The sequence below is a fragment of the Amphiprion ocellaris genome, chromosome 17 (assembly GCF_022539595.1).
Source record: "Amphiprion ocellaris isolate individual 3 ecotype Okinawa chromosome 17, ASM2253959v1, whole genome shotgun sequence".
NCBI classification, from domain to species: Eukaryota; Metazoa; Chordata; class Actinopteri; family Pomacentridae; genus Amphiprion; species Amphiprion ocellaris.
Window position 1 is genome coordinate 5826184 of NC_072782.1, and position 25701 is coordinate 5851884.

The 25701-nt window shown below is 38.2% G+C and overlaps 3 protein-coding genes across 3 annotated transcripts in view; all 3 read right to left on the reverse strand.

Annotated features, from left to right (window-relative positions):
- Nucleotides 1–2416: 2416 nt before the first annotated feature.
- rln1 (relaxin 1) lies at nt 2417–5476 on the reverse strand. The gene is made up of 2 exons (XM_023278160.3): nt 4886–5476; nt 2417–4549 (listed from the first exon to the last, which is right to left on the reverse strand). Exons 1-2 carry the CDS (start codon nt 5064–5066, stop codon nt 4209–4211), a joined length of 522 nt encoding a protein of 173 aa, XP_023133928.1. The 5' UTR covers nt 5067–5476; the 3' UTR covers nt 2417–4208.
- Nucleotides 5477–5617: 141 nt separating this feature from the next.
- Nucleotides 5618–22419, reverse strand: plgrkt (plasminogen receptor, C-terminal lysine transmembrane protein). The gene is made up of 5 exons (XM_023278146.3): nt 22264–22419; nt 21892–21985; nt 10328–10458; nt 9748–9857; nt 5618–6850 (listed from the first exon to the last, which is right to left on the reverse strand). The coding sequence occupies exons 2-5, from the start codon at nt 21970–21972 to the stop codon at nt 6723–6725; spliced, it is 450 nt and encodes a 149-aa protein (XP_023133914.1). The 5' UTR covers nt 21973–21985; nt 22264–22419; the 3' UTR covers nt 5618–6722.
- A 531-nt stretch (nt 22420–22950) lies between these two features.
- Nucleotides 22951–25701, reverse strand: part of mrrf (mitochondrial ribosome recycling factor) — a 55839-nt gene continuing 53088 nt past the window's right edge. Inside the window, exon 2 of the mRNA XM_055004094.1 lies at nt 22951–24892. Within this exon, the coding sequence (XP_054860069.1) occupies nt 23628–24311 (684 nt within the window). The 5' untranslated portion in view covers nt 24312–24892 and the 3' untranslated portion in view covers nt 22951–23627. The remainder of the gene's footprint in view (nt 24893–25701) is intronic.

Here is a 25701-nt window from a genome sequence, read left to right on the forward strand (position 1 = left end):
CTCTTCACTGAACAGTAAAGTTTGTGGAGATCAGAAGGTAACATTAGTTTGATCGATGCCTTCAACTACGAGTAGACTTTATCTGGAAAGCAGTTTTCTGAAATGAGTTCTTAGTAAATCTGTCCACAATCAAACCAAGAACATAGAAAGAGGAAATGTTTGAAGAAACAACTTGATGTTTTCGTTTCAGACTAGAAAACGCTTTTTGCTCTTTTTGATCGTTTTATTGTCTCTTCTGTTTAATTTGATCTTCTAAAGTCTAACTGGTGTCTTTTCAAATGTTTTGTCTTTAGTTTGATTCTTCTTAAATGTTTAGTTTTGCTCTTTTCTCACCTTTTATTCTTTTTTAATGTCTGAATTATCTAATTCAATATTTTGTCTATTTAATATAATTTCATTGTATTTAATGTTTAACTCTATTAAACAGACAAAATATTGAATTAGATAATTCAACAAGATACATGTCATTATGAAATTAAACAAAATTTTTAAAATACAAATATTAAAACTTACAGATAAAATATTTTTGATAATTAAACATTTAAATAATACAATTAAACAAGAAGAATATTAAACATTTTAAAAAATGCAAAACATTTAATTAGATTATTAAACCTTTAAAGACAAAACATTTAATTAAAAAATTAAATGTTTAATTAGAAAATTACATCTTAAATTTCTTAAATCTTTTTAATAAAACTTTTTAAAAGTTTCATTATATTATTTTTTTTTCCTTTGATTTAATTGCTTTTTGTTATGTAGTTTATTTCTTTAATCTTCTTTTTCTGTCAAGATTTTAACCCCAACCTTAAAAATGAAATAAACCCTTAAATAACAATGAAAATACTTCTGTTGTCACAATCATGAGTTAGTCAATTATTCAGTTTATCAGTTCAACTTTATTTGTTTAGCACCTTTTACACAGATGACAAAACTAAACAAGCAAAGAGAAAAAAACTGTTAAAACTATGATTAAAACTCAAATACATTTAAAAAAAAAAAAGCTTTAACATGGTAATAAAATATGTTGTGTTCAGGGGATGGAGGGAGTTTATTGAAGTCTTCTTGGGCTCACATGGTAAATCATTTAAAATATAAACTTGATATTCAGTCTAAGGAAACTGCAGAGCGACAGAAGAACCAACAATATCTCCTGTTTTCTCCTTTAATGAGTCGACTCTTCTTGTGCTTTCAGACCAAAGAACTACAGACTCTTAACAAGCTGCTCAAACTCTTGGTACAGGACCTCACCACACGGGTCAAGAAGGTTTCTCTCTCATTTCTACTCTGAAGCTCACCTTCTCCTGCTCAAACTGCTGACAAATGTTTCTGCTGCTCTAAAATCTGGTCTCCAGAACTTCCTAAAAACTCTCAAAGTCTCTTCTGCTGCAGGTTGCTTTGTAGAACTGTTCCAGAAAACCTCAGTAAACCACATGGAGGGGCCTCAAGATAGTCGTCCAAATGAAACCATACAAAAACCAAACTAGCACAACCCAAACGCTAAAGTCTCCTGCAGCCTACCAGAGAACCTCTGAGAACAGAGAATCAGGACAGGAACTCTTACCTTCTGGACAACCAACCTTGGTTCACAAACAAGAATACAGAATGTGTCTGACCAAAAACCTCTGAAGACTCACTACAGCCAAGATAAAGACACAACTCAGCTGCAGCAAATCCACTAATCACTGCACACATTAGCACCATGTGCTAACTGTGGCTAAAGAACCACATTTACCAAGACAACTATCCAGTACAAAGCCCTAAAACACACCAAGAAACACATTAAAGACGATTTTACTGCTGGAAGCTGCAAGTCAACACCTAAAGAACAAACTAAAGCAAAGGAGCCAAACCCAGTTCTGTGGTAAAGAGAAACAGAGGAAATGTTTGGCTGCAGCCACATGAAGCAGGAAGACACTGAGCTGCTCAGGTGTTCCTGATAACACCAAGCAGCCACCTGGACAGCCAATAGGAACACAGCTTACTGGAAGTCCAGAGGGCTGGCTTAGTCAAGGAAATTTAGTTTAAAGTTGAAGCAGAAAGTTAACAAAGAAAGTTGAAAACCACCTTCTGATACCTGAAATCTCTGAGTTTTCACACAAAGAACGCCTGAACATGTCAAACTGGTTCCATAGTAGAACCCTCATTGTAAAAACGTCATAGTATGGTGTGTTGCTCAAAAAACATTAGGACCCGGCTGTCAGGGGACAAACATGTAAGAAACATGAGAACAGAGAGAATCCAACCAGTAGGTCACAGTTTATCATCCCCCAGTCATCTCCTGAAGTCCATATGGTGAGAGACATCAGTATCTGGTTGTTCATTTACCAGAGGATGCTTATAATCATGCTGATGTGGTCTGTACTCTACAGTATTTTAGTGACTCAATAAATGCCTAAGTTGTTTTTTTTTAAAAATGCTTTTTAGTTTTTAATAAACATTTAAGAGCCTATATGTAATCAATAAATGGCCTTTGCCTATCTTAAGAAAAATTCACTCCGTACTCTGATATGTTAACAGTACTAAATAAATCAATAAATACATGCATACACACAAAAATAAGTTAATACATTAACTGTGTTAAGATAAGATTTAGATTTAAAAAAAAGTTGTTTATGTTTTTGCAGAATCCAGTATTGCTCACTGGTTGGTCATTACATTTTGTTAGTTTGATTTCACTGTTTAAAATGATGCCACCTCTTTTCAGACAGAACCTGTGATAATAAAACAACACAAAATTTTTAGTTCCGTGTTAATAAAGCACTTAAAGCTTTAAGTATGGCTAAATGCTTTTTTCAAAATTAAATATATCACTCCTTAGGTGGTAGTGGCCCCAAGTTCAGTAAAGTTGGAAAGATATTCACAGATTCGGACTTCCAGCATCAATAACTCATTAGATATAGGTTGTCAAAACATAAACGGTGCCTCTTTCCCATTGTTGCAAGGCAGACAATGTGCTACAAGCCCAGTTTTATCAAAAGTAGCTGCCTTTCAAGCTACAGGAATAACATTGGTGTCTATGGAGTGAACAGGGTCCGTCTGCAATTTGCAAAACCGCTGCAACAGTAAAGAGAGAAATATTCAATAACTTCACTCTTATACATTGTAGTGTCACTAAAATCACTGCAGCCTTCAACTGGCTCCTATTGACAAAGTGTTTTAACAGAAATGTAAATGCTGTAATTTGATTCTTTTAATGAACCATGTAACTTGAATGGATGTGATGCTGGTGTGACCACAGTGCACACGTCTGATGTTGCTCACAGTGGTCCAAGGGACGCTCAGGGAGTTTGTGTGTTTGCTCACACTCAGGAAAAATTACAGGGAACATTGGTTGTGATCAATGTGCATTTCTGTGTAACCTCAAATTATTTGTGAAATATGTATCCAAAGACTTTCATAAAAAGATCCCATGGTGTTTTCTCCATGCGTTTATTTCGACTTTAGTTTGTTTTCATGAGAATGAAAGTAAGCCAGGGTTGGAGTCTGATGTCATTACAACATAGTTTAATGTTGAGAAAGTTGTAAATATTTAACAGAGATATGTCGTGTACATTCCAAACAGCTGAACAGTCAACGTTCTGTTAAATGATTTCTACATTTAGACCATTTGTTGTATTGTTGTGGTTTATTCGGAGGTGAAATGCTTGTTTTGTTTGGTTATGAAAGGGTTAAAGGGAAGCTTAAAAAATCCTCTCCTTCACTGTACCATCCTCCAGGCGTTGACAGAAAATGATCAGGCGGGCGTAATGTTGTGAACAAGGGCCACCAATATGTTCAGAGCTGCCTAAATGACATTAATGTGTGATATTGTCGTGTATTAGTATGAATGGAGTTCGGTCAAACTGTCTGCAGGCCACAATCTGCTCAAAACAACATACGATGCTGCTGCTTCATATTAACACAGTATTTAAAATTTATTTGAGGACAGGGTGACATACAGCACATACTGAATGTGAGCTTTACTTGTTTTTTGAAACTAAATATCAAATAATAGAGGAGAATGAATAAAGCATGACTGAGAGGCATGAAGCTGGAGTGATGAGGAGACATGAGCGGGAGCAGCATATATAAACTTGCCCTCTTCCTCCTCCTCCTCCTTTTTATGTCTTTGTACAGCCAGATGCTTCCCATTAATGCACATCACGCCAGCTTCATGCCACGACACCCTTTCTCTGCCAACCCTCCCCCCTTTTGTTCCCCGTCCCTCAGCACAAGCGTCCGATATCGTTCTTGGTGCAGCCCTGGGTACAGCACATCCCCGCCACTCCCAGAGAAAAGTTCCTCTTCTTCTTGCTTCCCGTGGGCCAATCAGCTACACCTCCCAGGTTCCCCTCTCGCTCACCTAAATCTGCAGAGTCCCCCATCGGGTCTGGGACGCCCGGCGACCGCTGCTGAATGTCTCCAGCGACCTGGTAAAGAGCCAGGAGGTCCATAAGGGAGAAAGAGGACGCGATGTGGACAGGAGAGTGGATTTCTGCGAGGTCTGTGGAACGTCGCCAGGCTTGGTGGTCGTCCTGCTCTGTAAGGGAGCTCAACTGGTAGGGATCTACAGGCAGAAAGAGAGCAAAGAAGTTGTTGTTTAATGTAGTTATTTAACACAACAGCAGCAAAGATTGAAGATAAAGATTGTTGCAGTTAAGAGTAGGTTGATAAAGGATTACTTGTCCAAAAACGCAAAAAAGAGCTACACGAGTGATGCTTAAATATGATACAGACTATATCTGTAGACATTTAGGACAGTAGTTTCACACTATATTCAAATAAACCTTTCTACACATGCTTCAGTGTAGTTTTCTTATATTTCAAAGAGATTTTTGGTGCTATTTTTAGTTATACACCTGTTGCGTTAGAGCGCACAAATCAAGCAGCAGCCTCCACTCACCCAGGTCCCCCTCCGTGGATCGTTTCCACCGGGAGCCGCCGCAGGTGAAAATGACGGCTCTGATAAACTCCCTCCCGCACAGTTTCACCCCATAGTCCCTCGGTAGGATCAGCCGGCTCATCACGTCAGCCTTCACGCAGTTGCACACCACCGCCAGGGCAAGAGTCAGTCTCCACATCATCTTCGCACGTTCCTCAAACTTCACTGGAGGGAATCCGGGCTGGTTTTTCTTTGACGAGTTCCGACCTCTGATCTGGTGACTGCAAATCCTGCGTGGTTTTTCCTCGTTCACTCGCAGCCCATTCAGATGCTTCTGTTGTTCTGTCTCGTGCCTCCTTCTGCTTTGTTTCTCCAGCCAGCGGACACCTTATATATATCGTCAACCTACAGTACAGCCCCGACCCTCCCTCCCATCCCTGCCTCCCTCCAGGACACACACACACACACACACACACACACGTCATTTAGATTGATGACGATGACGTATTTGGAATTATTTCTTTCATGTAGTAATATTGAGGAAATAATAGTGTGACTATGCATGCATTAATCAGACTATCTCAGCTGGAAAAAGCAAAAAAAAAAAAAAAAAACATCTGCAGTGATGACTTGAAGCAACTATATAAAGGTTTGTGTGACAGCAGATGGTTTGGGCTTCAAATAACACTATGAATAAGATTAAACTTGTGCATGCACCTTGTTCCAAAAAAAAAAAAAAGAATCAGTTTGAAATTCTTTGGGATATTTTTTTTATTGAATTACAAATATAGTTTGAAATTTTCCAATACTAGTTAAAATACAGAACTCATAAATATCAGAGCCTTGGAATATTTTACATCCATCGAATAGTGCCAAAATAAAATAATGGTTACAGGTGCAGTAGCTTTGGTGGGGAGTTCATTACATTTACAATTTGAAATATTAACAATTATCAGCTGTCAGGATCAATTACTGCAAAATCTGGACAATTTATGCTCTATTAAGTGATGTATTTTGCTGCTCCAAATCAATAACCAAAATCCAGCGAAATTCGCTGGATTTTTTATGTGAACGTTCTTAACAGAATATTAGAAGTTTTACTGATATATATGGAATCACTTTAGATATTATTAGGATTTTTTTGGAAGATTTTTACTCATTTTTTTGAAAATAGTTACAAGAATTTTCTTGACAAATTTGGGGGATTTTTTTTTTTTTTTTAATTTATTTATTTATTTTTTTTTAAATAAAACTTTTAAGGGAAACTTTTAAGGAATTATTGGAATTTTCTTTCAGAAGGTTTGGCAAATTTTCAGAAATTTGGGGAATTTTTTGCTGAATTTTTGGATTTTTTTGAGACAAGGAAACAATATGTTTTGGTGCGTGTAAATGAGGACAACAGGAGGGTTAAGTAGCTTTGTTTGCTGACACACAGCCTTCTTCTGCCCCTTAGTGGTTTAAAATCCCTTAATGCACCTTTAATTAAGAGCACCATAAACAAGCTACTTGTTATTAACAGTGTTTGATCACTGCTGTGTTCATGGACCAGATTTATTTTACAACTGCACTGGAAATGTCTTACAAACTACCTTAAGTATTGTGCTTTAAAAATACCTAACGCTGACAAACTATTTGGCTACTAATGCACCTGCAGTAATAATAAAAAATAAAACAAACAACAACACCATTATGTTTATCAGTATTGCTCCTCCAGGTCCATGATATAGAATTAGTGCAAACCATGAACTCTGACAACTTTAAACAAAACAAGGCAGATGGCATTTGATATTTTTCCTCCACACTTAAAGAAAAGCAGCACAGGTGAATGCACCGACTGGACGGTTTCTCAACTTTTGGATCATTTCTCCAAAAAGGAGGCGAGGCTGCTTTTAGCACGGCGGGCTTTCTCTATGCTCTCGAAGGTTGGAATCCCATGAGGCATGTCTAGACGGTCGCATTCTGATGTCAAGATATTCTCAGCCTCCCCTGAAGTAGAATAAAAACACAAATTCAATGTCTTGTAAAGTGAGAAACTATTCAAGAACTCATTTTAGTCCCATGAATAGAGTAGAAGTTATTTTTTTCCTCTTAAATTAGCCAGCTATTCAATGTGAATTATTGGTTTCAGCAGAGAACATGATGTGGTTTGGAGGTGGTTTAATATATTTGTATGTTTGCTCTATTTTGTATGTTTTGTGTACGTATGTGTGTGCATGTGTAATAGCTTGCAATCAAGCTGTATGTTAACCTGCACTACTTAACATTTATGAGCTATATTTAAAAAACACTCCAACATACAGTGGTGTAGCTGTTATCAATAGCAGCTCGAAGTGTCTCTTAATGTCTTTGTTAGCAGTTATAATTCCTCCTTGTGAAGCATGAATGACTGGTGTGTAAAATACAATGGTGGAAAAAAGTTTTCAAACACCCCATGCATTTGTAAAATATCACATTAAGAATCACTCTTAGGTCTTCAAGTGCAATTTCTTTTAGTACAGTCACAGCCAAAAATACTAAACAAATCCTAAAAAACCCATTACTAACTTAAAATTGATTGGTTCCACTAAAATACATGAGAAATTTTAAGTACTGGGTCGTTCTGGTACCAGTGATCCACAATTTTTGTTGTCATGCGTCATGTCTACTTAAAGTCAGCACATTTGAAAGTTCTTCAGAGAAATAAACAGCTAAAACAAGGAACCTAACGCAGGAAACATGCCTGAAGATACAGATTCTCAGCCAGGAAGTGCAGATGCAGTCCTTCAGCAGTTGGATAAACTCTGCAGAAATACAGACAAACCAACAGCTTGGAAGACAAACCAAGATCTGGGCATCCAAGGGCTTCTTCAGCAAGAAATGACTGCATCCTGATGCACATGTGCAGGAAAAAACGCCGAATGACATCACAGGAACTTCAGCAGCAGTGGTCAAACCAAACTGGTGTCCAGAGTTCCACCTCCAAGGCTGTCAAGAAGCTTCTGATCAATGAGAGACAGAGGTTAGCCCGGCGTCGTTGGGACCAACAACACAAGAACTGGACAGACAGGAACAGGAAGAAGATTCTGAGGTCAGATGAGTCCAGTTTCCAGCTTTATCTTCCTCCTGCTAATGTGAGGTAATGCAGAAGGCCAGGAGAAGCATCATCTCCAGCAGGTACAGTACCTACTGTCAAGCATGTTGGAGGCAGTATCATGGTTTGGGGACGCATGAATGCTGCTGATGTTGGTCAGCTCATTGAACTCTGCCAAGTATTGTTCCATTCTCCAAACCCACATGCTCCCTTCTGCACGTGCTCCATTTCGTCGAGGTCAAACTGGATGTTTCTACCAGATAATGCTCCTTGAACACATCCAGGACCAGTAGAACTTGGCTACAGGAGCTCAGTGTCCAGGTCTTAGAGTGACCAGCTCAATCCCCAGACATGAGCCCCATTGATGGTGGATTATCAAAAGGCCTGTTTCAAAGCGTAAACCAAAGAATTTAGAAGAATTAAAAGCAGTAATTCAAGAAGAATGGGACCAGATTCGCCCTCATTAGTGTGAAAGGCTGGTGGGGAACATCCAGCCAGGATTAGAGCTCTGCTGCTGCTAATGGCAGGACTACTAAATATTAATCTGATGATGTGATGGTTTATTTACTTTTTGTTCAGTTTTGAACACATTCTCTGTTATTTGTTGACTTTGATACAGACAATGTTGAGAACTGACATTGAAATTGTGAAGAATTTAGTTTTGTTAGTTTTTCTTGTAAACAATAAACAAAAAAATATATCATTTGTATCTATCTGTGTCTGTCTAATGCAGCCACACCTTTAGCAACACAAAAAAGATTTTTCCACAAATATTTCATGATAATATTTGAGATTGTGTAAAATTTTAAGGAAAACTTTTTTCCACCACTGCACTAATGAATGATTCAACATTCAGTACAACTTATTCATATTGTCAGTAGTCTTGAATATAAAAAAAGAACACAGTTATTATTATTTATTAGTGCATTACTCAGGTTTACTAATATGTCTGGATACTTTTCCCAGAACAGAAATGAATCCATGTTCCAGGTTTTAATCAGCATTATCCAGAATAACTTACTAAACATCTTCTAAACACTGAATCTCATCTATAGTTGCAGGTGATGGTCAAATCAGTAAAGTAGATGGTTTTAGAAGGAATTTAGGGATGAGTGGATCCGTGTGTTTGATTAGAATTTGTTCATGTGTATGAATATTTGAATTACTACTCTTATCTGTCTGATAATCTATCATGGCAGCTGCGTAGTGCTTCATAAACAGCAGTGTAGGCTGGAGTGCAGTTTAGAACTCTTTACAGGGAATAATAAGATGTTTAACCTTTAACAAAATTAACTTTGTATGTAATATAAACTATTTGAACACATTTACAGTAGGTTTTTTAATTCCCCCCTGAGGACAAAGGAAGTTTTCTGATTCTGAATCTGAATAACATTTAACAGGAAACAGGATTTTAGATGAATACAAATGTGATAAACAGCATTATCCAGTATTTATTTACTGTTCATATACCAGTTATGAATGCTTCTTATGGAAGGGTTGTGGTCAGTGATGATTTTTGTTAAAAACATATTTTATATCAACTATATATTAACGAACTATATATTACTATATATACACTATAAAACTTATATTTTCATCATGACCCCATGTATGATGACAATAGTCATTCTATTCTATTCTATTCTATTCTATTCTATTCTATTCTATTCTATTCTATTCTATTCTATTCTAATAAACTACACTACATTGTGTTGCATTGTGCTATAAACTGATTATTGTTTATACACAGTGATATAGAAGTAGGTGTGGTTAAAATAGTTGATGATGATGATGACGGCCATGCAGTTTTTACCTCTCATACGATGAATGAGCGTCCCGTAGGCGCTGTCCATCTGGTAGGTTAATACGAAGCCCAGAGGAATGAGGGGAGCTATCAGGAATGGTTTCTTTCTTCTAATGGCACTGAGGAAAACAGTTAAGAAGAAAAATTACATATTTTCCATCGTCAGCATTTGGTGAAAGAGACGGAAGCACTAGGAGGAGTCCTACCTCCATCTAATGACAAAATAAAATAGCAGTCATGCTATATTTATGGAATTTTTAAAATGTGCAAAATGTCCCTGAGATTACTGACTTACAGCCAATTAAATGTGGTGATGGCGCCGCCTATATGTGGTTTGTATTTCTTTTTTTTTTTTTTTATTTTTTTAGCAACACTGTACCCTAAACTTAGACTAGTGTGTCTAACACTTACCAAATGTCAAGGATAGAACCAGTAAAGGCCACCAGACAACCAGGTGTGATTAATTTAATACTGAAGTTGTGAAGTTCAGTGAGGATCACACGTTACAGACGTCACATACAGGCCGATACAGGTTGTTCTCTCACCGTGCATTATTGCTGTGTGTTGTGTTGTGTGTCACAAATCTCACCCTGCAGTCAGTCCCACCGCGGCCACGGTAAAGAAAGTGCCGTAGTATTTCACAAACTCTCTGGACCAGGCAATCTGCATGGCCATCTGCCTCTCTCTCATCTGGTTCTGCATGAGGATCTGACGCTCCATCTACGCACAAACACACACACACACAAACACACACGACACATGAGGCGTCATCAGGCGTATCTATAGCCAAATACAGACACTGCCTGACGCTTCAGTGTACAACTTTATAACAAAATAGATGTAATTATTTGAAAATATATTGTCAGAAATACAAATTAACAAGCAAAACAATACAATATACCCCCTCCAGTGTCAATCGGAGTATCTGTCAAAACCTTGTAACATGATTTACTGCGACAAAGAGACAGATGTTCAACACAGAACGTGTGAAATTATTCCTGATCACCTTTTTCCTGGCAGAAATATGAATTAGATTTGCTCGGGACCATTATCACTAATTGATGGCCACTTTACAGCCAACGAAAAGCTGATGACTGGTTGCCAGCACAGAGACCATTTCTCCTGCCGCTGTGACGCCCTGAGGGAGGGATGACTGATCCGGCTTGGCCTTATTCATCCTGCTTGACAAGTTAAACGCATTTCATGCTGGGAGTTGGTCAGTATGTTGCAGACTCTCACATGAAACATGGTTAAATACACTCTGACTCATTCACACATAAGCCCCGGTACCATACAGCCTCGCCTTAAAGTGACTGCTTTGTTGGTTCAACTTGGGTACCATGTCAGGGATCAGGGAGTCCAGTTTGTTATACATATATTATTTGACTTTGAAGCATGCTGAGATGCTTAAAGTTTAACAGCAGCCAAAATCAGATGTTATTTCTGTTTGATTCTTCAGGATGGCTTAACAGTAAGTGTATGTAATCTGGATAATAGTAATGTAGGGCCATTAATGTGGAGTGTTTAAGAGTAGATATGTATATTTTAACCTTAAACCTTGATGAAACATAAACAGGTGAGAATTATAAAAATTTCACGCCCCGTACAGTTGTCCTGAATAAAGAAATTAATTAGAGATACGACAATGGATGGATGGCTACAGTGACTTAAGTCGTCTTTCTAACAAGCTGTAAACATGTTTATTTGTGGTGTAAAGTTTGGCATTTTAACATGGAGGTTTATGGGGACTGACTCACTTTTGGAGCAGCCTCAAGTGGCCATTTGAGGAACTGCAGTTTCTGGCTTCATTTTTCTGCCACTTAATGTGCATCCACTTATTGGTCCAACTCAGCCATTCTTTTTTGAATAATGTTTTCATTTGCAGACCTGAAAAGAGGCAAGCCTCTATTAATATCTGTTCAGCAGCACTCACCGGTTTAATTTCATCCATTTTGGCTTCAGGGTACAAAATTCACCTATTAACTCAGACATAAACAACTGCTTGGTGAACATGGGCAGGAAGTCAAATGAATTTTCTCTAATATGTAATTTATGTCATCCACTTATGTCACTGACTCAACCGAATGATCTTTTTTTTTTTTTTTTTTTTTTTACCTTTGCATTATCCCTCAGCTTTCATTTTTCTGTTTAGCGGAAATAAAAGTTCATCTTTGACACATCCACTTTTTTGAGAAGAAAAAAGTGGACGCTTTTTGAATGAGAATGTCACTCAGTCATGCTCAGCAGCAATTGCAGGATGCCTGCATTTGTGCACGTGTAGATGTGAGTGCGTCAAACAGGAAACGGCCAACAAAAGACTCATCTGGCTGAACGTTCATCAGCAGGGACGCAGCGTTTCTGGAAGGACTGGCTGTCTTTCTGTCCTTTGACACATTCTTTGTCTCTTTATCTGTTTCCCCGGGTTCCACTCTGTAATGGGATTTTTCTGGAAGGTATAACAAATATAAAGGCTGACAAATACTGTATTTTTAAGGCCAAGTCAGACAAGTTCACTTATTCTAATCACAATGTATTGGCCTATAATCTGTTGTTCACTGACAAAACAAGCATAAACGAAACAGACTCCTTATCCCCTCAGTCCAGATATTTAAGAACTGCAAACAGAATAGGCGCTAATAAAGATATCTATTGTACATACCTTTATTATTTCTTATTAGTCAATGTCTGCTGTAAGCTAATATAAGTGGACATATCAACCCAAATAATTTATCAGTCAGACCCAGAACTTGCTGGAGGGATTATGTATCTCATCTGGCCTGGGAACGCCTCTGGAGCCCCCAGGAAGAACTTGAAAGCATTGATGGGGGAGGGACATTTGGAATGACCTGCTTCATGTGCTGCCTCCGCAACTCGGCCTCGGATAAGCAAAAGAAAATGGATGGATGGATGGATGGATGGATGGATGGATGGATGGATGGATGGATGGATGGATGGATGGATGGATGGATGGATGGATGGACGGATAATCTACAACTCTGCATTTTTTGCAAAGTGTACATCTACATACCAGAGGAGAAACCCAACAGCAGAAATTGTACAAATCAAATATCTTTGGTGGTAAACCCATGACGTGCTTCTTTCTTCCTTTTTATGATGACATGAAGAACATCTAGCAGAGTAATTAGCTGACTAAAATGTGTCTGGCTACTAATAAGGTCAGTGGTGGAGAAGCAGGAAAGGCATAAAATCAAGCAAAGAGCTCATGAGGGTTACCCTGTAACCATCAGGTAGAAGTACACTAAAAGCCACTTTGCAATCAACCCTTTTACTCTAATATGATTTTTAATTAGATAGGCTGATTGAAGAGCAAGTGACCAACAACTGTGAACAAAAGAGACTCATTTTAGTCAAACACCAGTCAAATAGCAGCAAAGTTTTCTCTCATACGAGGGTGCTACCACAGAACATTCCAAATATTGTAACATCAAAAGGAAAACCTATAGAGCTGGTTTTAAACTACAAGTACTTGAGTTTTATTCTTGATCAGGAGCTTCTATTTAAAGCCCATATTAACAACTTGGTCACTAAACTTAGGGTGAAGCTTGGGGTCTTTTTCAGGAATAAAACCTGCTTCCCTCTCAAGGTCAGACCTTGAGAGCGACCTTTTTGCCCATAATTGATTGTGGAGACGTGCTTTACTCGAGTGCTTTATACAAATATCTCCAGTCCTTGGAGAATTTATTCCACTTGGAGCCTTCTGTTCCATCCTGAGGGATAGACAGCATGAGACCATTGAACAGTGCTCGTGTTTTTAAATTTTAAATTGTTGTTTTTGTTACAGCTCCCGCACTTTTTCTTGTAGAACACTTTCAGACCTTCAAAACTGGACGTTCTAACTTGTACTGTCACCACCTTGTAACTGTTTTATGACGTGTGCTGCTGACCTCTTGGCCAGGTCACCCTTGTGAAAGAGATCCTGATCTCAGTGGGTTTTATCTGGTTAAATAAAGGCTAAAAAAATAAAATATATTCAGGAGTCATGAAATTTAGGTCCTTGCAAAAAACAGCAGCAATACTTGGAAATGAGCTCTGTACTGTACCAGCTAGAAGTTCCTCTGTATAATGTCAGTTAGCTGCTTGTAAATACTGGGACATAAATACATCTGGGCAATAAAATGATATCAGCGGCAATAAGAAGTGGCTGCCAAAGGCGTATCCCATAATATGTTTAAAGTACAGATGTACTGTGTTGCATTGTCCTTGTCTGAGTTCAGTTTTCATTATGCACCATAAACATTTTTCTACATTTTACATTGCTTCAGCTCAACATCTTAACTTATTTTTTGCAGTAGTGTTATTTAATTTATACTCTATTTCATATAGGTAACTGAAGTCAAATTTGTGGCCTTTTTAACGTTTTATTTTAGTTACAGTCAATTTCAATCAATCAATGACTGACTTCAGAGCTGAAATAACTGTCTGATGGTTGATTATTTGTCTTATGTGGGTGTAAACTGATGGCATTGTTCTGGATTGGTTATTGGTGAAAATAAGCACTAGATGCAGCTTACTTTATTTGTAATGATTATAGTGGAGAAAGGGGCCATTTAAACCCATTTAGGATAAAAATGACATCAAATATAAAGACATTTATACTGGTGACATCACCATCCTATGCTGAGAACTTAATGTAAACTTCTATGTAAGTTTCTGTGGAAGTTTTGATACTTGATATGTGAAACTAACCTTTGGAATCCACAGCACTGACTGCACCCTTGAGAAAAGAAGAAGCTACAAACTTTTCAAAGCCACATAGTGAGAGTTTGATAGACTCTTAGCAATGATTCAAGGTAATGGGAATTACAGGAAATACTTCTGTAATCAACAGTGCTGACTAAGATGCCTCATTAAAATAAGACAACCCTGGAAAAGGAACTAAATGCAGCAGGAGTTGTTAATGAGTCCAGATTGTAATTGTTCTTCAATTAGACCTCCGTCCAAGGAAAGCAAAGGGAAATTACAGCCTTAGTCACAGAAACATCCAGGTCTGAAGGTGCAGGAAATGTGTCACGAAAAGTTTGGTGACGTGATTAAAGAGAGGTCCTCTCTGTAGAGCAGATATTCTAAAAATATGGAATAAATTGAATAATTCTACCAAATAAACACATGACCCATCACTGTTCAGCTGTTGAGTGAGAGATTAATTGATGAAACTGGACTTTTTCAGTTCAACAATTTTAACAAAATGCACCAATCAGGCATAACATTATGACCACCTGCCTAATGTTGTGTTGGTCCCCCTTTTCCTGCCAAAACAGCCCTGATCCATCAAGGCATGGACTCCACTAGACCCCTGAAGGTGTGTTGAGGTATCTGGTACCAAGATGTTAGCAGCAGATCCTTTAGCTCAAAAAGTGTTGGTCCTCAGTTTACGATGCCCTCCACTTACATCGTTTCAGCGTTATGTCGGAAGTGATTACGGGCCGGTTCTCAGTTTAACGTACGGAGTTTCATTGTTACATCGGAACTGGTTCAGTGGAACTAGCTGGGGCGAGCAGAGTAGATGAATACTGTAGTCGCATGGCGCTATAAGACGGCTTTGTTTACATTTGCCGCCACACTGGATTATGCTACATTTGCTAATTTCATTATGGCTCCCGAGTATAAGTCAGACTCTTCTAATGCTTTGAAGAAAAGGAAAGCAATCTCCATGAAAGTGAAACTGGATGTAATAAAACGCTCGGAACAGGGTGAAACACAGACGAACATCGGTCAGTTGCTTGGACTAAGTCCAACGACTGTCTCAACGATCATCGGTGATAAAAAGCGGATACTTGAACATGTAAAAGGATCTGCACCTATGAAATCAACTGTGATTACAAAGCAGCATCGTGGTCTCATTATTGAGATGGAAAGATTATTACTGCTTTGGCAGGAAGACTAACAGCAACGGCATATCCCAGTGAGCCTTATGGTGATGCAAATAACGGCTTTGTTTACATTTTCATCTGTATTTTCCTACCGAGTTGTGTTTCAGTGTGAGCTAATGACTGTTTCACTTACTGTAGTTATACAAATATGTAAACTGATCAATATCGTGATGCACGTAACGCCTTTGTTTACATTCCAAGGTTCCGACTTACAGCGAAAATCGACTTACGTCACACGGAACAAAACTCTGACGTAAGTCGAGGACCCCCTGTAATTACATCGATTTCTTTTCCGGCACTGTAAAATCAAAACGAAATTCACATCCAACATTCTCACAGTCAAACTCAAATATCCCAGCCAAGTAACACTAAGTTAAACCCATTTTGGAGCAGAAATGACTTCATTAATCATCCTCCACCATTTATAACATCAGCATCATCAGCACTGATGCAGCTGATGATGCTGCTGATGTGGGAATCCTCCTGGACGTTTACGTCGATGAAACACTCCAATCATAAAAAAACAACAACAATCATCCGCTCTGCCAATAGAAGCTCTCCACCATCTGGAAACCGGCCGCCCTCCCTGCTGGACCCACCTACCGCTTCTCCGGCATCAAAGCATGAAAGCAGCCGGTCCTCGTCTGTTACTGCATCTGCTCCTTCAACCGACACTCAGAGCCACCAACAGGAACAAACTCATCAAAACCACGAGCAACTAAACCCACTTCCAGCGCACAGATGTGGACACAAATGTCATGTTCAACGTTGTTGGATCACTTCACATGTGGTCAAAATAACAGATTTTGCTTTGCCAGACAATTCTGACTGGAAATTGGGTGTCATTTGAACATTTCCAATGTAAATGTGGAGAAAATGGCTCAGCAGATGATACATAAACATGCTTTTCCTGTCAAATTGTTGGATTTATTTAACAGAACAGACCAAAAGCTGACACAGAACTACTGGCTCTGATTCCAATCTGAGTTAATTTAATCAGAAATGCTAACATGAGAGACCATTTAACAAAATTTAGAAGCTCCATGGTCAGATTCTGGGATTTTCTGTCAGCTCCAACAAAAGCACTGAGGTTCAACGTTGCATTAAATACGCTCCAAGGACTTTTATGATTTAATGCATCCATGTGATGACCATAAATCCATAAAGGATAAACTGAGCCAAAGGCCAAGATGACAAAGCAGCAGCGTGCCCTTTTACCTACGTACTTCTAAAGTAAACAATCTTCCTGTGTCTAGGTGGAAACGTAGGCCGATAGATTTCGAGACAAGATGGGACAAGCAGCAGAGGATTACGTTGAGACTCTGAGACAGCGACTGGAAAAAAATAGCAGCGAGGAAACGCGAAAGGAAGAAATGAGTCACAAAGGTGGCAAAGTAAGAGCAAAACCAAGCGGGAAATTCACTGACATTTGTAAAGTGGCAGAAGCAGCAGTAAAGAATACTTGGAAAACAGACACATGCGAATCATCACGGTCCAAGAAGTGCACGGAGGGAAACGAGCCGATGTCAGGAATAAAGGGAGAAAGTGATCGGAGCAAATACACTAAAAACTAACAAACCATTGGAGCAGCACGTCTTCCTGGTCATTATTTGCAGAATAGTATTGATTTAGTTTTTAGATTTGTGCAGTTTGGATGAAGGTTTGTGTGTTTAAAACAACCTCTTATATGATCAAATACATAAAGCGCTTGTCACTGATAGACTTTTATTTGGGATTTCTGTCTGTTCATGTCAGATTTGCATGTAAATTTCCTTAAAGATGACTGCACCTGTCATTTGAAGTCAGTTTACAGTATGATAAAGCTGTCGTATTAAGAACCACTTGTTGGCCAATAAACTGAAGGAGTTTACAGTGTGACATTCTTTGCATCTTTTTTAAAAACTGAAATTATAAAGATCCCATACAGGCATACAGACACATTTCAGGATAAACAGTTTTGAAAAAATAACTGGACATTCTTGTTTGTTTGTTTGCTTTTGACATGCAAACCCCCCAAAATTTCATGGCAGGATCTGCAGGTTACTCTTGCAAATTTTGGTGTCATCACATCAAAGACTGCTTGAACATAGCATGAGAACATTTGGTGGAACCTTGAAATGGAAGAAGGAATCTCAACAGGATAATGTCCTTAACCCCTTGATGCCCATTGTCACGAATTCGCATCATACCACTTTCATTCAGACTGCAGCCAAGATAGCCTATCCATCCCCCAATGCCGGCTCGTGCATATTCAATACATACCTAGGAACCTTTTGCAAGCACTGGTTTCTAGTAGGATCAGTCAGACTGGGAATTAATTATTATATATCTGTTATTATTATTATGTATCTGTGTATCTACGTTCTATGTGTAATAGATAAAATAATCTCCACTTATTTTAGCATCAGCTGAAAAGCAAAAACACACAAAAAAAAGTTTTTTATGTAATTGTAAATAAATTCAGGCGTCAAGGGGTTAAGCACACAGCAAATCCACCAAACAATGGCTCCTAAAGAAGAAACAGAGGGCTACAGAAAGCCCATACAGTAAAAAAGGGTGAAAATCTGGCAGCAAGGGGGCTAGAAAAGTAGTTAATAAATGGTAGAATAATATAGCATTCAAAATCACATTATTGTGAAGTAATTGCATTTTTTGCAGATTTAAATACAGCAAAACAGTCTAATTTGAGTCACACATGGTAAACAAACATTTTTTTGTAAAAATAGATGTTAATGGAGACATTATTTTCTTTTAGTCAACATGTAAAGGAATAATATTTTTTTTCTACTACATACTATCAGTTACTTGACAGGGAAAATGTGTCAATCATTTTGTTGCTGATTTAAATGCAGTAAAACAGTTTAGACTTTTACCATTATCACACATGGTAACAAAATAAAATACTTTTTGTAAAAATTCAGATTTTAATTTTGACATTGTTCACATTTTTGTTTTTAAAATTTGAATGCTATGTTTGACTGTAAAATTGTGTCACTTTACAGTCAAACATTAAAAAGAACCAACTGCTAGTTTAAAAAAAAAAAAAGATTTTACATTTACATTGTTCACAGTTTTATTGATTATTTAGACTGTACAGTGGCTCAGTGGTTAACACTGTCGCCTTGCAGCTAGAAGGCGGTTCGCGTCCCGGCCTTCCTGGGAGCTTTCTGCATGGAGTTTGCAGGGATTTTGCATGTTTGTCAACTATAATACCCGTCAACTAAGTTACAAAATGTCCTGCAATTATATATTGACCCACAGTTAACATGTAAATGAATGCTGATTTATTTTCTGTGACTTTATCAGTTATTATGTGCAATTTAACAACACAGGAAAAATATGTAAAATAACCAGGAATTGTTAAAAAATAGAAATAAAAATCTATACTATAGTTGAAAAGACAAGACATGACAAAAGACCGAGATTTTACACATGCATCTGTTGTGACTTTACCTTTTCTCAATCATGTATATTTTACTGTTTTACAATATCATACATCTTATGTGTTTTGTTTCACTATATAAGAGGAATAAACTATTTATGCTGTGAAACAATGCTGGTGCACATCTGTAGGCAGTGAATGCAGCGGTCAAAACAATAAAAAGAATAAAACTGATAAAAACACAGGAGGAGGTTTTTGCTCGCCTACTTTACACTCAAACACTCTCTAGTTCTGAATGAAAAGCAGAACCCTGTCATTAGCAGCCGGGATCCTTTCACATATAGAATGTGAACAAAAATGACACTTACATCATTTCAGAGCTGCAGTTTTCCCCTAAAGACCTGCGTCACACAATCAGAAACACATCCACTGAGTTTTCAAGTAATGAGATGGAGGCGTTGAACACAAAGACACATGACTTTGACTTAAGAGTCCAGGAGGCGAGAGGATCAATTAGCTGTGACTGATGGTCATTTCTGACAACTTAATGCAGGAGGAGGGAACAGCGAAGCTTTGTATAGATATTCTAAAATTGCAATGATCAGTCTCTTTAAATTATGGGATGTTTAAAAATACAGTTTGAATGAAGAAAAGAAAAAGCTGCTAAATGATTTCCTGTTACAGACAGCGACCCTGGAAATTCAGATCTGAATGTTAAACATCTCAGTTTGTTTGCTTTGGACAAAACATGGAGGGTAATAATCAGAAATATGAGCTTTATTTTAACTTCTGTATTTTTGTCTTCCTGTATTGTGCATAATAAGTGCAGGTTTAGAACAAAGGTTAGGTGCTGTATCTGGTTAGATTTGGAATGAAGATGGGGTTGTAAACACTCACAGGGTCTAAGAATCAGACTAATTCCTGGGTAGGTTTTCTGTGGGTCAGACCAGGAAGAATCTGGGGTGCCGATGAAATCACAATGTGAGGGAAAACCTCCTTAAACACTGTTCATTTTTGACATTTTGGTCAATATTTGTGTAATACTTCTGTCACTGAAATAGGAAATGCTCTTTTAAGATGCATTTTACATTGGATTTTTTTGCACAGTTACTTTTTTTTTTTTAACCCTCCTGTTGTCTTCATTTATGAGCACCAAAAAATAGTGTTTCCTTGTGTGAAAAAAATCCAAAAATTCAGCAAAAAAAATCCCCAAATTTCTGAAAATTTGCAAAACCTTCAGGAAGAAAATTCCAATAATTCCTTAAAAGTTTCCCCTAAAAGTTTTATTTAAAAAAAAAAAAAAAAAAAATTTGGCAAGAAAATTCTTGTAAATGTTTTTTTTTAAAATGAGTAAAAATCTTCCAAAAAATCCTAAAAATATCTAAAGTGATTACATTTATATCAGTAAAACTTCTAATATTTTCTTTAAGAACATTCACAAAAAAAAAATCAACCAAAATCCAGCGAATTTCACTGGATTTTGGTTGATATTTTTGTGAATGTTCTTAAAAAAAATTTTAACATTTCTTTTTTTTCCACCAAAAAATGTTCAAAGATTTTCCAAAAATGCTGAAAATGTGGACATCAGAAGTTTCACTGTGAAAATATATATTTTTTCCACATTTTTAAAATTTAAAATTTTAACCCGCAGGATGACACCAGGGTTAATGTCGAATACGGTCTTTTTAATTTTTCCCCTTATGGTTCCTGTCTAAAAAACGAATTTTCAGTGCGAATAATTAATCTGAAACTATGTGCAGTAAGTTAAGCCAAAAAACAACGCAGATCAACTACAGCAACATATAAATACGTATCTAACATTCACCTGTGAGTCACCATCAGGACCCAAACGAGGCTCTGAAACTGGATTAAACCGTCGCTGAATAATGTCAGCTTACAGGTGGGAGAGCAGGAGTTTAAATGAACGTGCAAACACACAACAAAGCTTTTGGGTCTAAATCAGATAATGTCACAGGAGTTATGACGTCCCACCTGCTGCTCGGCAGCTCGCAGGCAAGAATAAATCACAAGAAATTGGCTCCAAAAAGGAGCAGAAAGAAAGCAATCCTTTGTTTGAATTAAAAAAACAAACAAAAATAATGAGTGCAATAAAAGCCGGTGGTCTGAGATCTGAACTGAAGCTGGTCCCTCTGACTCAAGAATGAACAAAAACAAAACACGCACAGATCCGTGTGGATGGGATCACTTTGTCTAATATTTGCTCTTTAGTCATTTGGATCTTTTAGGCACTCATGATGTCAAACTCCCAAACCCTCAAATAAAAATGAAAACACAGAGAGAAACTGGGGTCATATTAGGGGTTAGTTGTTAATCCAGCTTTTACTGGTCTCTATTGTACAACCCAGTGGTTCCAGTGATGGTTGCTGGAAATGTTCCTCAGTATCCCTATGGAGATATTCCATTAAAAATCAGCCGTTCCCAGCTAGAATAGTCACTTACCACATTAACAATGTCTAGACTGGACTTCATTGAAAAAAACTGCTTCTCTTCCCAGAATAAGGACATTTCTAAGTGACCCCAAACTCTATATGAGAGGCATATCAGTAGTCATACTCTATCTACCTAATTTTCCAGTATTTAGAACATTTTATCTTTCAAAAATTGGGGGGAAAATGTCTGTTTTTCTGGTTGTGGGCAGATGTTTCTGATTCATGGAGCGACAACAACCGAAATCCCCTCTGTACAAACCTTTGGGTCTGATGTGTCAACAAAATAAAACAACTATTCTGAAGTTTTCATTCAACTTTCAGCTTCCTGTGGCTCGTGTCAGTGTAAACATGCAGTTTCAGGTTGATTTCTCACAGCAGAGATCCTGAGTGAAGGATGGGTATTTAATGAGTGTGGGGGACCTGGACTCACCTGCAGCCGCGTGTTATGAAGCATGAACTCCTGCTGCTTCTTCATGTTTGCATCCAAGGATTTGGACAGTAGGAAGCCCATGATGGTGCTGCAGCTGTGGATCAAAACGTAAAGTAGTTTAGAGCTGTGCTGCAGACAACACTGCAGGACTTAGAGGAACTAAAGAAAAGTGCACTAAGCTGCAGCTGCTTCACTATGTGGTTTATGACAGTGTTCAATCAGCTGATCTCTGTTGGAAACAATCAGATGCTAAAGCTGTCAAACGTGCACTATGTTGTGTTTTTCCTATTAAAATCGCTTAATGACAGATTGTCGTGAGCAGTTTGTGTCTGAATGTTAACCCGTGGAGCTGAAAATGAAAGCTGTACCTACCTGCTACACCTGGAGGACCGGATCAGTGGAGGACTCAAGGGTCGGTCAGGTCCAGCTCCACGCCCCGCCCTGTCGGTGATGACAGCGGAAGAAATTCACCTTCCACTTCCGAGCCACAGGGTTTGAAATTCACGGAGAGTCCAAGGAGACGTGAGGGTCAGAGAAGGTTAGAGACCACCTGGAGCTCTGTGCGACTCTGCTGTAGGAACGTGGAAAAGTGTGGATGAGAACATTAAAGCGAACAGTCACAGTTTGGCCTGAAGAACGAGGACAGTGTTAATATGAGACAAGGGAGCTGCAGAGAGAAAACGGAGAAATGGCGCCATCTACTGGAGCTGGATGCTCAGTACCTGTAGTAGTAGTAGTAGTAGTAGAATTATTATTATTATTATTATTATTATTATTATTATTATTATTATTATTATTATTATTATTATTATTATTATTACTACTACTAGTAGTAGTAGTAGTAGTAGTAGTAGTAGTAGTAGTATTAGAAATATTATTTTTATTATTATTAGTAGTAGTAGTAGTAGTAGTAGTAGTAGTAAAAATAGTATTATTATTACTACTACTACTTCTACTTATTATTATTATTATTATTATTGGTATAATTATTATTATTATTATTAGTAGTAGTAGTACTAATAGTAATAGTAGTATTAGAAATATTATTATCATTACTACTACTACTCCTACTTATTATTATTATTATTAGTAGTAGTAGTAGTAGTCGTAGTAGCAACTGTAGTAGTAGTATTAGAAATAGGGTAAGATAGGATAAACTTTATTGATCCCACAGTGGGGAAAGTTCACCATTACAGCAGCTCCAAGATAGAAAAAGTATAAAGGCAGTACAAGAACAAATAAGAGAAAAACAGTGCAAATTGGAGAAGGCATTTTATACAGATGTTTTTTTTTTTTTTTAAATATATAGAATAATATATACAAGAGGATGAGGTATCAGGTATTGCACATAAGTAGGAATGTTTGTAAAGGGGACAAAAAGTGCAGCAGTAAACAGTACACAGGGAAGTTTATAATGCAGCGTTGTACAATCTGACAGATGCTGGAATAAAGAACCTGCAGAAACGTTCCTTCTTACACCTAGGATGTACCAGTCTGTCGCTGAAGGCACTTCTTAAGGAGTTCACAGTCTGATACAGAGGGTGGGAGGTGTTTCTGATGATAGAAGACAGTTTGGCCAGAGCCCTCCTCTCTCCCACCACCTCCATGGAGTCCAGGGAGCATCCACAGACTGAGCTGGCTTTTTATCAGTCTGTTGAGTCTGTTCTTATCACGCTCAGAGCACCCCCCCTCTCCAGCACACCTCTGCATAGAAGACCATGGATGCCACCACAGTGTCATAAAAGGTCCTCAGCAGTGGCCTGGATGTTCAGCGGTGGAGTGTATGAGGGTTTCCTGTGGAAATCAATCACCATCTCCTTTGTCTTGTTGGTGTTCATTTGGAGGTGGTTCTGCTCACACCAGTAGACAAATACCATGATGACCTTCCTGTACTCACAGTCGTTTCCTTTCCTGTCATCAGAGAACTTCTGGAGATGACAACTGTCTGTAGAGTAGCAGAAGTCTGATGTATAGAGGGTGAAGAGGAAAAGTGAGAGTACTGTATCCTGAGGGGCTCCTGTGCTGCAGACCACCACATCAGACACACAGTCCTGTAGCTTCACATACTGAGGTCTGTCTGTGAGGTAGTCCATGGTCCATGTGGCCAGCTGGTCACTGACCCCCACTCTCTCCATCTTCACCTTAAGCAGTGAGGGTTGGATTGTATTGAAGGCACTGGAGAATGATTCCTGACACAGGAATGGATGAATGACGGTCATCTGGTGGGTAGAAAAACATTTCCTGCTGCGACCAGCTAGCAGTTTGGTAGAACCATGTTGGGCTTGTTTTTTCTTGGTGTAATGAGCGACTGTCTTGGAGATCTTCAGTTTTTTCACTACCTGCCTCTCATTCATGCCAATTTCCAGCAGTGCCAAGATGGCTGCCTTTGTGGCTTCACATAATTCTTTAGTTTTAGGCATTATGTGAGAGCTGACAACTTCTGATTGTGCTACAGCTTGAATGTCAGCAGGAAACCACTCTAGAACTTTGCATGTGCTGCTGATGACATGAAATGTCCTCTTTTATACCCTGGAATACAATGAAGCTGAAGCATGTCAGATAGCACATAAAGTATTATGGAATCAGCTGCATTTTTTGTCGTGTTCATTGTATTCTTCAGGTAATCTAACTTTAGTGGTACCAGACATTGAAATGAACAAGAAATTGAAGAAAACAAGGGTGGGCTAATAATTTTTTCCATGATTGTATACTGACATAGCTGCAGATCAAATCAGGAAATACATGCAAGCAGGAAAAACTACAAGAGAAAAAACACAAAGTTACACAACTCACCTCAGTCTTACCAGGTGACAAGACAAACAGCTCTTTTTTGGCAGAGTCATGTTGCTGAACTACATGTCATGACTGGAGCCAAGTGAAAATGGAAATCACGCTTCATGCCGCCATTGAAGTGTTACATCAGCAGTGGAGACTCCTGATCATCTGACAGCTTCCTGGACTGATAGCGCCTGAGCTTCCAACTTCACGACAGAAAATCAACCTTAAAATACATAAAAGATGGTACAGATAGTCAGCATTCACACATGACGTCTTTAGAGTGTCCGGTATTTATGTTAGCAGTAGTCTCTGTGGACACAAATATGTCTTTTAACGTACTAATTTACTTTGGGAAGAAATATTTACTTCTCAGCGTCTCAAATTTTTAATGTAACATAAAATTCTTGCTGCCCTATGCTGTTTCTTACATCCTGGTTACACCTGTGTGGTTGGATACAAACCAAATGTTAGAACTGTGACTGAAAACCACATGCAAACCTGTTTTGTTTGTGCTCAAACCATTTCACAAACTGACAGGTTTTCCACCTGGGTCCCCAACAGCAACGTCAGGTTTTCCAAGGGGTTTCCAAGAGTTACGGTGGAAATGAACCCACTCAGCAGAATAAACTCCCCGATAACAACAACAAAGACAAGATGCCACAAGCAGGTCGATCAGATTTCCAGGAGAAAATAAAGTCGTGTCAGAACACGGCATAAAGCGATCTGTTGGAAAACCCACGCACATGTGGCAGGATGATGTCTCCCAGACCAATCTGGTGAAATTATTGGATGTCTGCCCAGTTTGCATGTGGGAATTCCACTCGGCTGGTACCTTTACTCGATGGAAACTGAAGGTTAAATGTCTCTCAGATAAGCAAATTCTCAGTTTTCCCGAGTTACATGTTGCTTTGTTGTTTGAATGTAGACCTCTGTGTTGTGTGTCTGGGAGTGTTGTTTGGTGACGTACTTTTTTGAAAAACATTTACATACCAACACAAACTGAAAATTCCCGTGGAGTCACTACTAGGTACC

Bases quoted from the DNA above. Each gene is read 5' to 3' on its own strand.
- rln1 (XM_023278160.3), bottom strand. From the start codon at position 5,066: ATGATGTGGAGACTGACTCTTGCCCTGGCGGTGGTGTGCAACTGCGTG. The intron at 4,550-4,885 runs GTGAGTGGAGGC...TTCTGCCTGTAG, and splicing joins ATCCACGGAGGGGGACCTGG to ATCCCTACCAGTTGAGCTCC.
- plgrkt (XM_023278146.3), bottom strand. From the start codon at position 21,972: ATGGGCTTCCTACTGTCCAAATCCTTGGATGCAAACATGAAGAAGCAG. The intron at 10,459-21,891 runs GTGAGTCCAGGT...GTTTGTGCGTAG, and splicing joins TTCATAACACGCGGCTGCAG to ATGGAGCGTCAGATCCTCAT. The intron at 9,858-10,327 runs GTGAGATTTGTG...TGTTTTCCTCAG, and splicing joins GCGGTGGGACTGACTGCAGG to TGCCATTAGAAGAAAGAAAC.